The sequence below is a fragment of the Hydra viridissima genome, unplaced genomic scaffold (assembly GCF_058129835.1).
Source record: "Hydra viridissima isolate aposymbiotic clone 2 unplaced genomic scaffold, HvirCarnegie_v1 scaffold_3, whole genome shotgun sequence".
NCBI lineage: Eukaryota > Metazoa > Cnidaria > Hydrozoa > Anthoathecata > Hydridae > Hydra > Hydra viridissima.
In genome coordinates this window covers 9,928,565-9,942,500 of record NW_028324302.1, presented here as the reverse complement: position 1 = coordinate 9,942,500, position 13,936 = coordinate 9,928,565, and the positions used below count along the sequence as shown (strand labels likewise).

General features: G+C 27.7%; 1 protein-coding gene across 2 annotated transcripts in view; it reads right to left on the bottom strand.

Moving 5' to 3' along the window:
* LOC145202146 (exportin-7-like) overlaps window positions 1-13,936 on the bottom strand; it is a 126,758-nt gene that overhangs the window by 76,070 nt on the left and 36,752 nt on the right. For both annotated transcript variants that reach the window (XM_090082101.1, XM_090082102.1), the window contains exons 10-12: window positions 6,981-7,054; window positions 3,934-4,053; window positions 1-145 (exon numbers count right to left, since the gene is read on the bottom strand). The exon at window positions 1-145 is cut by the window's left edge and continues 2 nt beyond it. In XM_090082101.1, coding sequence (XP_089938227.1) covers window positions 1-145; window positions 3,934-4,053; window positions 6,981-7,054 — 339 coding nt within the window. The remainder of the gene's footprint in view (window positions 146-3,933; window positions 4,054-6,980; window positions 7,055-13,936) is intronic.

The window sequence follows — 13,936 nt, the reverse complement described above, 5'->3', positions numbered from 1 at the left end:
TTAAACTTGTAACAGTAAACTTTGTGATCATTTCCATTACTTCTTTGTAGCAGTCTGTTTTCATTATTTCACCAAGCTGATAGTTTGCTTTGATTCGTGCAAGTAGGCGACAAAACTCATGATAATTATCAGTATTTTCTAAAGCCTGAAAAAAAATATTTACATTTGTTTGATCAACAATATCTTTTTAGTATTGTACATTACTTCCCAATTATAAAGCATTACAAATAGCTTATATTACTCTCCAAGTTTGCAGACAATAATTAAAGATTTTGAAAAACTTTTTCTACTGTCAGTATTTTTAATTCAAAATCAACATCTTGTCCCAAGTAAAATAACAGTTGCCTTCAAAATATTTTATGAGTGTGGAGAACTTTATGATTTCATTCAAAAGATATTAATGAAAAAAAAAAAAAAAAAATTTTTTTAACCTAATAATGAATAAAATTACATTAGTATATATTTGGACAGTCTTTTGTATTGAGAACAGCTTGACACAGGCATCAATTGGTATCTTGTATCAGGTATTCTCAGTTTATGCAAAAATATTTGTTTGTTTTTTTTTTAATGATTTTTTTTTAAGATGTTGACCAAAAACATCTAATCAAATTAAGAACTGGATTTCTAATGGTTACTTCAATATAAGGATATTCATTGATTAGATTAATCTTTGATGAATTTTATAGGATTTTTTATCTATATCATTATCTTGTTGATAGACCAACCTAAGTGACTAGTTATGGCACAACTAAAGCAGCCCAAATAATTTTGTTCCCTTCATCATGCTCAACAACAAGCCAACAGAAAAATGATTGTACAAAACAACATCAACTTTAATTTAAGCTGTAAATTCAATTCTTTTAAGAAAGCAATCGTGTGGCAGGGCTTCCAATAAATTATAAAGCATACAGATGTTATTTTACAGTTGATTTTGTATTTTTTGTGCAACTTTGAGACCAATTGATTAATTGCTTTACTTGAATTGCCTTTTGATAATTTTTTGATGATTTCATTCTTTCATTTTGTAAGATAAAGTCCTTAAAATATGACAACCATATTACTTCATTTGTACTGAAGCGTTTTGCAGCTTCTTTAAATCATTTTCCTATCAGAAAACAACTTTCGGTTTCACTGTTCTATTTATTAAATTTCTCTTAACAATCTTATAATTTCCAATAAAAATTCTTAACTCTACTTTCTGAATTTTAAAAAAATCTGTGCGGCGTTCATTTACTGTTCTTTTTTCAGTTTCATTCTTTTATGAACAAATATAAACAATGCTCTTGTTACTAGTTTCTCTGCTGTGAATAAATTACGATGATATTACTAATTTAACACTTATTTGAGTGCTGATAAAACAGCCTCATGCAACAAATTAATATTAAAGGAACTATAAAGATCTCTGGCCAGAGATGCAGCATTAGACTACAACCAACTTTGTTTGTAATAACTATCTATAGTAAGGCATGAAACTGTAAGTACTATAAATAGTTACTGTTTCTTTGTTTACATAGTTACAAATCATAGTTATTGTTTCTTCATTTACATAGTTACAAATCAAAAATAATATAACTGTTACAAAATTACAAAAGTACTGTGTTGTGTGTTCTGACGTCATAAAAAAGAGATATAGAAAGGAAAAAAGAAATGAAAGAAAGGGAGAAAAAATAGGTGTGAAATTTTCTTCTTTTATTTTCCATAATTCTTTAGATAATTCCGAGTCATTCTTGTACTTTTCAATATTAAAGGATTTTAGGTGGTTTGCATACCTTAATTTGAATGGTGTTTTGCTGATGCCATAATGTTTTTTTTTTCATTTCTGGGTTGCTAGAGGAGACAATGGCTTCATAGACTATATTTCTTGTAAGGCATTCTGATGTAAAGGACCTTTGTTTTATCCATGCAAATACAAGTTTTTCTCTAATATTGGGGTTCTTTTGCAGATTTTTTTGGAGAATGTTTTGGTTGTGTGAATTTTTTTTTGCTTGGTTTTGTGAATTTTTTTATGCTTGGCAGCTGTAACTCACTTTAATGGAATTTCTATTGAATATTTTATGGAGTTTGTGGTTTACCAAAAAAATGTTTGTGGACCAGATTTAAAAACCACTTTCCTATATTTGTGCAAACATTTTTGCTGTAAGGTGGATTTAACTAGATATTTTTTCGCTTATGGCTTTTGTTGTTAACGGATTATATGTTGGGAATGTGTTTAAGCTTTTGGTTGTAACCTGATTTTTTTAAGGCTTCCTCGTACATATAAAAAGAATTTCTGAAGATATGTTTGCTAGATGAATTGGCCGACAAGCATAACTTGATAGAGTGCGGAATCTGCTTTAAAATGTTTAGAGGATGGTTGGATTCAGCATGAATGTAGCTTAAAACGTTCATAGGTTTACTATAAGGCTGGAAAGAGTAGTCATCAAGGTTTAAAGTAACGTTAAGATAATTGACAGTTTTCATATTACATTGAATGGAATTAAGTAGGCCATTGTCTTTGAATATTTGAACAAAGTGCTTTTTATTCTTTCCATTTGCAGACCACTGGTGTTTTTAAATACAGCTAAACCTAACCAAAATCAGCTTTGTTATAATGTTCCGATAGTTGGAAAAGTAAGAAAATACCAACAAGTTCACAAACTTTGGTGCTGTCAAAAGCATCCATGGTGACATCAAACAAACTGCTTTTCTTTTTTACCCAAACTTGCTCATTATTGAAGAGCAAAGATTTTCTTACATGTTTGATAATCATTTTTGCTCATTATTAATTTTATGTATTGCTCAGCAAAATTAATTGCATGATTTAGAAGATTTTCATTAATTGATGAGTAGAAATCATTTATGTCAAAAATAAGAAACTTATAAAGGTGTTTTTTCAGTAATTCTTTTAAACCAATCAGCAACATTTTGAGTGCATGTCCATTGGTTGATAAAAAGTATATGTTTGATATTAGAGTTTATTTTTGATAGTATACTTTTACTGATTCTACCAATTTCATTTTTCACAGGATTTAGTAATCGGACTGTTGGGTTGTGGTTTTTTAGAGTTAAAAACAGTTAGCCATTCCATTTATTTTAATTCTGTTATAAACCTCATAATTATTTAAAATTCCTTTGCTTTTCATATTCACTTGGTCTTTTATAATAGGATTGACTTGACCACATTATAGCACCTGTTAGTGAATTATTGTATTCATCTTTAGACAACAGGTACATGTTAGATGTTTTGTCAGCCTGAGTTAGTGTTTTTTCAGATTGCCATATATTCTTATATAACAATTTTGTATTTGAAAATAATACAACTTAAAATAGTTATATATATATATATATATATATATATATATATATATATATATATATATATATATATATATATATATATATATATATATATATATATATATATATATATATATATATATATATATAACTATTATCCTACACAACAACCAAAAATGAGTGGAACAAATTATATAAATGTATATATCTACAAAAAGTCAATTTCATAAAATTTTTTTTAAGACTCTATCTTATTATTTCTGGGATTACATTAGCTTAGTACAAATTATTTTTATGAACTTTTTATGCTGCTATCTAAAACATAATGCAATCTACTAAAATTTATAAATGTCTGCTGAGGCTTAATACTGCTTTAATGATAGCTTTGGTTAAATTTTACTTTTATACAAAACTATGACATTAAACTATAATTTAACAAAACTCTTTACTTTGGATACTTTACAAGATAAGTTAGTGCAGTTTGATGAAATACAATATCACTTTGACATTATAAAATCTTCAATAAAACTACAAATAATTCTAAACTTAATTAAAATTTTCTGCAAAGCAAGCGGGAAATACTTTCCAAATCTGGTTTTTTTATCTAATTTAGTTGATCAATCAATGATTTATAAGCATGGTGATTATAGAACTTACATGAGGTAACTCAAGTATTTTTTTTACTCCATTCATTAGCTCTTGTAAGTAACTTGAGCGCTCATTTATGTCAAATAAGGAGCGACGAATAGATGCCAGTTGGACATAACATGAAAGTGCCTGAAATTAAAAAAACAAAGTTACTAAACATTATTTCTTCTTCTTTATAATGTTGTTTCTTAATGACTGCACAATTAAACAAAAAATAACAAATAGTTTTCTAATAAAAAGACAATAAATAAGTTTAGAAAAGCTTTTCTTACAAAGATGTATGAATACAATTTTTAGAAAACTTAAAATTAAAAGAAATAATAATCTTAACAATCCAAAATAGTTGGTAAAATTTAAAATACTTAAGTATCGGTTTTTGGTTTTCTGGTTTTATTCATATTATTGTTTAACTCATTAAAAATATAGGAATTTAATTATTAAGATCAAATTTTTTACCTGGAAAAAATTATTTTAAAATTTGTTTTTTATTTTAGCTTTATAATTTATTAATAAAATCTTAGATAGTTAAGTTAAAGGTGTTTTTAACAATTTCTCTTCTAACTTATCAAGTTTTGTTATCATGTAATACTTAAAAATTAAGCATTTTACTTAAATAGCAACTTAAATACAACTATAAACTAAAATTTAACCATAAAAATCATTATTTTAGAAACAATGATAACCACATTAAGACAGTTGAATGGAGGTCACACAAGAAATCTGACCACTCAAAAGAGTTGCATACTGTGTCTAAAAGAAATATTGCAAATCATTTATTTAAATAAGGTGATTGACCCATCTCAACATTCATCTTTCACCAATATGAATAAAACTGACAGACCAATCACTGATACTTAAATATTTTAAATTTTTTTTCGATTATGATACAACAAAAATTTAAAAAGCTAAAGAGAAACTTTGCATTTTCCCTTTTATTTAGCATTTACTGAAAAATACTGAAAAAAAAAGAAAAATTTTTTTAATGTTGCCCACAACTAGAAAGGTTGGTTTACATCTTGCAATTTATCTTAGGGTAGATTGCAATTAAAAAAAGGTTGGTTACATCTTGCAATTTATCTTAGTCTTTCCGAATCATTTGAGCCAATTTCATCATTTTCATATTTTCAATTTGCTAACTTCTTAACTGAAGGCTTGGGTATGATAAAGTAACTTCAACTAAACTTTTGAACATGGAAAGGTAAAAAAAAATCTCATCAATAAACACTTCTTTCAAAGTGTGATTATTTTGAAAAATATATATAAGCTTTGAAAAGGACCATGTGGTGTAAGCTTGTACAAGTGAAAAGAACTGGTATGTCAGGCTCTTTTAAAATTTCAACAAAGCCCAAACAATTAAAAAAAGCCTGCTGCATTGCCAAGAAGCACATAAAAGAAGCCAAAGTAAAGAAATCTGTTGAAAAGAAAGCACGCCAAAAAAGAAAGCTCTGTCAGGAAAAGTCATATAAAAAGAGAAAGTGAAAAAAGCGACTCCTTAGAAAAAAATTACTCACACAAAAAAGAACATTGTTTTAGGAAAATAGGTTCAATTTCTGATAGGAAATGATTTCTGGATAATATAATTATAAAAAGACTAACTTTTTTTCCAAAAGTATAAGTTTAATGGTTCAAATGTTTAAATTTACACTTTCCTTACTCTCAAATTAAATTTAACTGTAAGAAAATTGTTTTACATTATACCAATTTAAAAAGCAAAATTTTTGTTGCAATTTATACAACCCACTTTTACCTTTGATGTGTTTAACTGAAACAATCATATTAACATTGAAGCAACCCCATAATGTTATACTTCCTCTATCATGCTCAAATGTTAAAAATTAATAGTTTTGATATCTTTGGCCTACAGTACAATAAACATACTTTATGCTATCAGATCTACAAAAAAACCTGTTGCAACAGAAGATATAAGCTCAGTCATTTAATATTAATTCAAAATAACATTTGGCAAATATGATTTCAGTAATCAATTAATGTAACTTAAGAAACTTATTCTTCACAAGCCACCTCCCAAAACAGTGCTAAAGCATGTAAACAATATTGTAGTGTTTCAATACTAAAGCTGAGTTAGTATTTTTCACAACTCTATTGTCACACAATTCTATGGTAAATTAAGTTGCTTGTATTTATGGATTATTTTTAAGAACTCTGGGAATATCCTGTATTTCCTCCTATTAGTCAAAGAACAAAAATGAAAGAAAAAAAAAATGAAAGAAAAAAAAAAGGAAACAAAAAGTGAAAAAATAAAAAGTTAGTTAAACCACTTAGCCATTAAACAATAAGTTATATTTTTAAATTTTTCTTTAAGATTTCTTCACAAAAACACAGAAAAATTACAAGGATTTTCAAAAAAGTGCATACCAAAACTTTACAAAAAATTCATTTAAGTAGGATTTTGATAATAGAGATATAATTTTAAATCTTAATGAAAATTTAATTTTTTTAAATTTATAATTGTTTTTTTTTATAGAATATTGAGATCAATTCTAAACCTTATTATAAAACCCAAAGCAAAAATTAATTAATCTTTACATAAAAATAAAGCAACTTGATAAATTTTTTTAAAATAGGTTTTTTTGAAAAACATTTCAGAGTGCTATTTATATCCACAATTAATTTGAAAAGCATTGTTGATAAACAAAAAAGTGGTTTATTTTTCATAAATCCTATACATAGACATGCAGTACTTTTCCATGTAAAGAAAACACAATTACGAATTGCAATAGCAAATTCAGTGGAAAAAAATTTTTTTTTTAATCTAACTTTATTTAAAAGAAACAACCATTTTTTAAATAAAATTAGGTTAATAAAAAATATTTTTCCACTAAATTTGCAATTGCAATTCGTAATTGTGTTTCCTATACATGGAAAAGTACAACATGTCTATGTATAGGATTTATGAAAAATCCAAAGAATAGAATATTGCTAAGCTTTTATCTTTTACTTCAGAAATAATCTTGAATAAAGACTTTGATTTGAAAATATATTTTTAAATAAAATAACAAAATGTATGAGAAGATAAAATAACTCATTATACTTACTAAAGATGATAAGTTCATTGGAACAGCCATATAGAGATCCATAAACAAATGCAGTGCAGAGAAATCCAAGAATGCTATAATATATATTTTTAAATTCAATTAACATTAAGAGAGCAAACATGATAACCTAACATACCATATTCATATAATACTTGTCCTCTACAAAATATTTTGCTCTTAACTATAAAAAAACCAAAAGCAAGACTTATTTTGTAAAACACCCTTGATAACTGTTGAAGAAAATTATTTAAAAGTCTAAGAAGAGCTAATATCAAAAGAAGTTCTGTAAAAAAAAGAAATTTGAAAGCTATGGATGCTTGAGGTGGGACTTTGAACTCAATGACAAAAATAGCCCTGACAAAATATTGTATCATTTCACAACAAAGAGCAATTAACTAAAAAAGTGCTACTGAATAAACTGATGATAAAAAATTCCAAAACTTTTTACTATCCATCAGTAAATGAGATTGGTTGTAACAGTTCTACTAACAAAATACACTAAATGATTTCTTCAGATTATTAGCAATTTACAATGTTTTGTAATAACATTAAATGTCTTGAATCATAGTTTTTGTTTTTTAAATCTGCTATGTTATTTTGTTTTAAAATAAAATGGTTTTTATAACATTTTCTTCTTAATTTTACATGCAGCTTAATAGCCTACTACACCACTTTAATGTCTAAATGGGAGGGTTAAATGCTATCAACTTTTGACAAATGATTAGCTGATTAAAAATTAGTGTTGCTTTTACTTAACTGAGCAATAGGACCAGGAATAGACAAAAAATGAAAAATCTGAGAAAAAAAAAGTTAAAAATAGCTTTTTTTGGCCAAAACTTATTATATCAGTATACTAACATTCATCGTGTAAACCACAAGACTGGTTATAAAAAGTGTGTTGCTTAGAAGATAGGTATTTCAGACATTCCTGATTTTTAATATTCATCCATACTTTTTTTTTAATAAGTGAAGAAAAAAATTGTTTTTTAGTAAACTTTCTTACTTTTAATATTCATTCTGACCATACCTTTATACTTAATACCTAAATTAGGTATTTATTTTTAGTATTCAATATACTTTTTTTCTTACTAATTCCACTCTTTGGGGCAAATCATAAACACTAAGGTCTAAATTCATGCAAAAAGATTTTATTCTGAACTGCTCATGTTCTAGAAGCTAATTATATTAACAAATTTCCAAAAAAAACCTAATAAAAAAAAAATAAAAAAATAAAAACCATGTTAAAAATCATGACAATCATCAACCAACACTGTCATTAATCAATCATACTGTCAACTGTAAAATAGTCATATCAATTGTCACCTCTGTCAATTATTTGCCAACTGTAGGTTAATTATATACCAACATGTCAACACTAGTCATAAGAACTGATCCCTAAGACTTAGCAGATAAAGAGTGAGAAGGCTAAAAAAGCTATTGAAGAGAAGAAAAAACTTGTTCAGCAGAAGATAAAAGATAATCAAGGTCTTATTGTTGATTCACCAAAATGTGGGAGTTCTGATACAACATTGGATGAAAACACTGCTTAATAAGCTTTAAGAAATCATGAAATATAGGCAGCACAAATAAGATCTTGATCAAAATTTAATGAAAAGGTTTTACATTGCGTTCTGTATTACCTCCTGTAAACATCTCCAGTAAATCCTAATATGCTAGAATGTTTCAACAGAGGAACACCATTAATGTCACACTATATAGAGTCATTCCATATGAAATCATCCAGACCATGACACCATTACGTCTCAGAATTTGTTCATTTTTACCTCACTTGCAGTCCATATTAAAAAAATAATAACTGCGAAAATTTTAGTTAAAAGTACACATGGGTTCCAGAGATATCGTCAGTTAAAATAATGCTGACTCAGCATTTTAGTGATTTTCTGAAGCGACTTCAAAGCAACTTTGACATAGTATCTTTACAATGGCTCAAGCAAATTTCCTAAAATTTGGTACCCCAATAGATTTTTACTTGCGGAATCCAAAAAGAGCACTGTCAAGACTCCATTGCCTCAGGAAATGCCTCGTTTATCCAATTTTGTTCAAAGTTATTGACTTGTAAATTCATGATTTTTGGAGGTAAAATGGAGGCTGTGGCCCAAAATCCGGAATAAAAAGTTTAATTGTATATCATTATTTTATCTTAGGTCTACTGAAAAAAATTAGATTCACCAATTGTCTCTCCAATACTTGATCAAAATTTGCGTTTTAAAATTGTGTCTTTATAGAAAAATTTAAATTTTGTAACGAAAGCAAATGAAATGTTTTTTAAAACATTTATTTGAATAAAACATCAAATAGTGCTATTTATTGACTAGTTTAGGACGTTTATAGTCATAGGCCGAGGGAGGGCCAGCAGGCCTCTGACCAGTTTTTTACCACTGACCACTGGATTATTTTTTTTTTTTTTTTTTTTTTTAATGCATTAAATGATATAATAATAAATAATTATTAAAATTCAATTTAAAAGCATAATTTTTTTTTAGTTTAAGTTTGAGAAACAATTTTTTTTCATTATTTCAATTCAAATCGGTGAATGCTTACCTCTTATTATATCAAAAGCAAGCAAATGTTTTTATTTGTTCTTTTTAAAGGTTGCACTTTCCTTGTTTGTATTTTTTTAAAGAATGGTTATGAATTTTATTGCTTTTGTATTTTTTTAGCAGGTAATATTATAAATAATAAACATATTTAATATGGAGAAATGTGAAATTGGAAAAAGTCTTAACATTCATTGCCACAAAACTGGATTTTCTAGAAAACAAGGTTTTGTTCAATTCAAAGATCTTTCTTATGAAAAACAAGAATAATATGGCGAGCAAATTTAAAGGAAAAATATTGTTCACTAAGAGTTATATGTTGTTATCATGAGCAATTCTATGGAAAATATTTTGAGAGAAAAATTACAAAGTGTTGCAATCCTTTTGGAACACACATGGAAAGTAAAAAAATTGCTATAAAAGATAATCTAACATTAATTACAACAGAATTTATATGGAAGTTAAAATAAAAGAAAAACATTTTATTATTTATAAAAAATTTTATATTTTCAATTACTTTAAAAACTTAAAACTAAATTTGTTTCTTAGGTTATATAAAGATTTCCCTAGACTTGGCAAAATTTTTGCAACAAAATGTTTATGTAACCCCAGGTTCGAAATTCTGCAGTAAATATTTAGGTGGAAGAACAGTTCCTGGCACAAGGACATATCATCATTTTATTCCAATTGCTTCAAACACTATAAGTTATAAAAAAAAAAGTATTGATACATGTATTGAAATATTTGATATCATTCCAAAAAAAAAAATATTATAAAGATTTTGGTGGGTAGTGATTGCTGAAGATGTAAATGAGCTTTATATAATAAACTTCTTTTGGCCAATGAGAAATGATGAGTGTTGGGCGCTCAATTCTGAAGTTATATGTCTAATTTCTACAGCCACAACAATATCAGGTTGTATGTACAACATATCTGATTTAGATTTAGAGAATATAAGCAGTTGATTACAAAAAAAAATAAATACATTTAAAATAATTTTGTTATAATTTTATTTACCTATTTCGGATTTAGAATTTGTCTTTCTTTTTTTCAAATCCTTGGATGGAAGGCTGAGAAGCGTTTAGATAAATCCTACTGTCCACCTTATTATGTCAATGACTATATTAGTATTAATCTACTAAATAATAATATAAAGATATTGATTGTTAAAATGTTTTAAAAAACATTTCAATATTTTTGGTTTTAAAATTTATGATTTTTAAAATCGTGAAAAGATCTTAGTTTTCAGTGCTTACTTTAAAATAAGAGGTAAATAATGAAAAAAAATTGTTTCTCAAACTTAAACTAAAAAAAAATTATGCTTTTAAATTGAATTTTAATAATTATTTATTATTATATCATTTAATGCATTAAAAAAAAAAAAAAAAAAAAATAATCCAGTGGTCAGTGGTAAAAAACTGGTCAGAGGCCTGCTGGCCCTCCCTTGGCCTATGACTATAAACGTCCTAAACTAGTCAATAAATAGCACTATTTGATGTTTTATTCAAATAAATGTTTTAAAAAACATTTCATTTGCTTTCGTTACAAAATTTAAATTTTTCTATAAAGTCACAATTTTAAAACGCAAATTTTGATCAAGTATTGGAGAGACAATTGATGAATCTAATTTTTTTCAGTAGACCTAAGATAAAATAATGATATACAATTAAACTTTTTATTCCGGATTTTGGGCCACAGCCTTCATTTTACCTCCAAAAATCATGAATTTACAAGTCAATAACTTTGAACAAAATTGGATAAACGAGGCATTTCCTGAGGCAATGGAGTCTTGACAGTGCTCTTTTTGGATTCCGCAAGTAAAAATCTATTGGGGTACCAAATTTTAGGAAATTTGCTTGATCCATTGTAAAGATACTATGTCAAAGTTGCTTTGAAGTCGCTTCAGAAAATCACTAAAATGCTGAGTCAGCATTATTTTAACTGACGATATCTCTGGAACCCATGTGTACTTGTAACTAAAATTTTCACACTTAGACTTTTCAACAGAAGCAAACCATTAATGTATGTCACACAATATCTCAGATATCCAATGTCAGCAAGTTTTTATAAGATACTTGTACACTAGTTCCCATTGATCCAGAGAGGAGCCCCTGGAGAGTCATAATGAAGGTGAGATTAATTCATGACAGAGTCAAGTCACCTCAGCCTGTTTACTACTAGTCTTTAGAAGTAAGATTAATTTTAATTTGCATGTGTTGAGAAACTACTATTGCTAGAAACTATTTTTAAGCCGTCCATGAAAACTCTATGGAGGAATGGTAATACTATTATTCTTGATTATAAAAATGTAAAATTTAAAATCATCTCTATACATCCGTGAAAGAAAATTTGATTTGAAACTTTCTTCTGTTTAAAAATAATTTAAGATGATAGTATTAGATCTTATTTGCATTTTTACAGCATTTATGAATAAAAATGTCACTAAAGTTTTCCATGAACACTAAAACAGCAACCTTTGAGATTAATGTGCTCTCCTGGAATTTATAATATTCTAATTTTAACAAGGAATTATTTTGAGAAATAGCTATTGCTTTAATTTTAGAGTTGTATAGAACTAAATTTTAGAAACTTTTCTTAAAAATGCCAGTTTGCATCCATTGCATGAAAAAATGTACTAGAGAGTTGAATGACCGATTGATTAATACACTGGAAATTATGCTTAACACCAAATTCAACTTATCAGACTCACAAGTTCCAAAAGGTATTTATGACATATGTAGGATTGCTCTTGGAAAGAAGAAAAATGGTGAGAACCTTGCACCCCCTCTAATGTTTCAATTTAACACCATAAAAGTTTGACCTTCAACACATGAACAGGACTGTGACTGCCTGATCTGCCAAATAGGGCATTTAAAGTTCTATGAAAACCATCCACTGGAGTCTTCCTATGAACAACCTCAACCATCATCAAACCAAAGGTGCTCTGATTGTTTATCCCTTCTTGAAATAGGAATTCCACATAGCTGTAGTTACTTCTCATTTCATAAAAATATGAGACAACTGGCTACAAAGGATTCTCAATTTAGTGAGCAAATTACAGCTTCAGTTGTTGCTGCCAAAGAAGCATCCCCACATGGAACAACAAACACCCTTTGCGTCTCACTAAAGGTACTAAAAATTTGTCCAGAAACTACCATTGAGTTATGTACTAACTTTAAATTAAGAGTAATATTTCTTAGTTTATTATATTAGAAATCACAACACCTTAGCAAAGAGATCCTTGAAAAATGCAATACTTTTATCTGTTGTCTTATTAAATGAAATAAAAAACAAAAGATATCAACTGATTTCTTAAATTTGAAACTAAATTAATGCTTGAATAATTAACTAAATATTTGTTGCATTTTAAGCACACAGGTCTTAAATTATATATTAATTTGTGAACCAATTATATCCAACAAATATCAATGTGTTATATGTAGTTTACATATTATGTAATGCACCAACCTAGAGTTTAAAATTTGCCAAATAGATAAAATATGATGTTTGCAAATTAAGTTAATGCTTGAACATCATTAGGAATTTTATATTAAGTATGAAGTTTTTTAACATACAATTATAACAAACCATAATTTTTGGCTGTTTATTTTAGGACCATCAAGTGCCAAAAAACTTTTTGGAGATACACCACTTCTAAAAGCTGAAGATTTTGTGAATGTTCAAGCCAACACTGGCTTGTCCAATTCTTCTATGAAAAAACTAGTTTCTACCATAAATCATGTCACCAAAAATCATGTTGTTGAACTCAACTTTCAAGTAAAGTTTATTGAGATTGGAAAAGGCTGTCATTTCATGAAAACTGATATTGAAGTCTGCAATGACAAATTGCAGAAAAGGAAGCAATTAGTTGTGCACTGCAAAAACCTAGGAGAGCTTCTGAATGATATCCTGCTTCAAAAGCAAGTCTACAATCATGATTTGTGAAGCTTGGACTTGATGGTGGTGGTGGCTTCTTAAAGATCAGTCAGAGCATTCAAGAAATGGAGGAGAGGTTGGAGTCGAGGTTTTACCTTTCAAGAAAACCTTGGCATCACAAGTAGCAAAACAAAGTGGAGTGAAGTGTCAACTGCTTGTTGCTGTAGCAGACAAAGTTCCTGAAAACTTCAACAATGTTTAGAAAATTTTGATTCTCATTTGTCCTGAGGGTGTTCATTTCCTTCTCTCAAGTGATTTGAAGCTACCCAATAATGTCTGTGGTTTGCAGTCCCATTCAAGCTCTCATCCATGTACTTGGTGTGAAGTTGGCTCAAAAAACTTATTAGCATGTGGAAGTCCTCAAACATTTGCTTTATTGAGAAGATGCTTCAAAGCATTTCAGGAAATTGGCAAGGACTTAAAGAAAGAAAAAGATTTTATGAATATGGTTCACAAGACTCT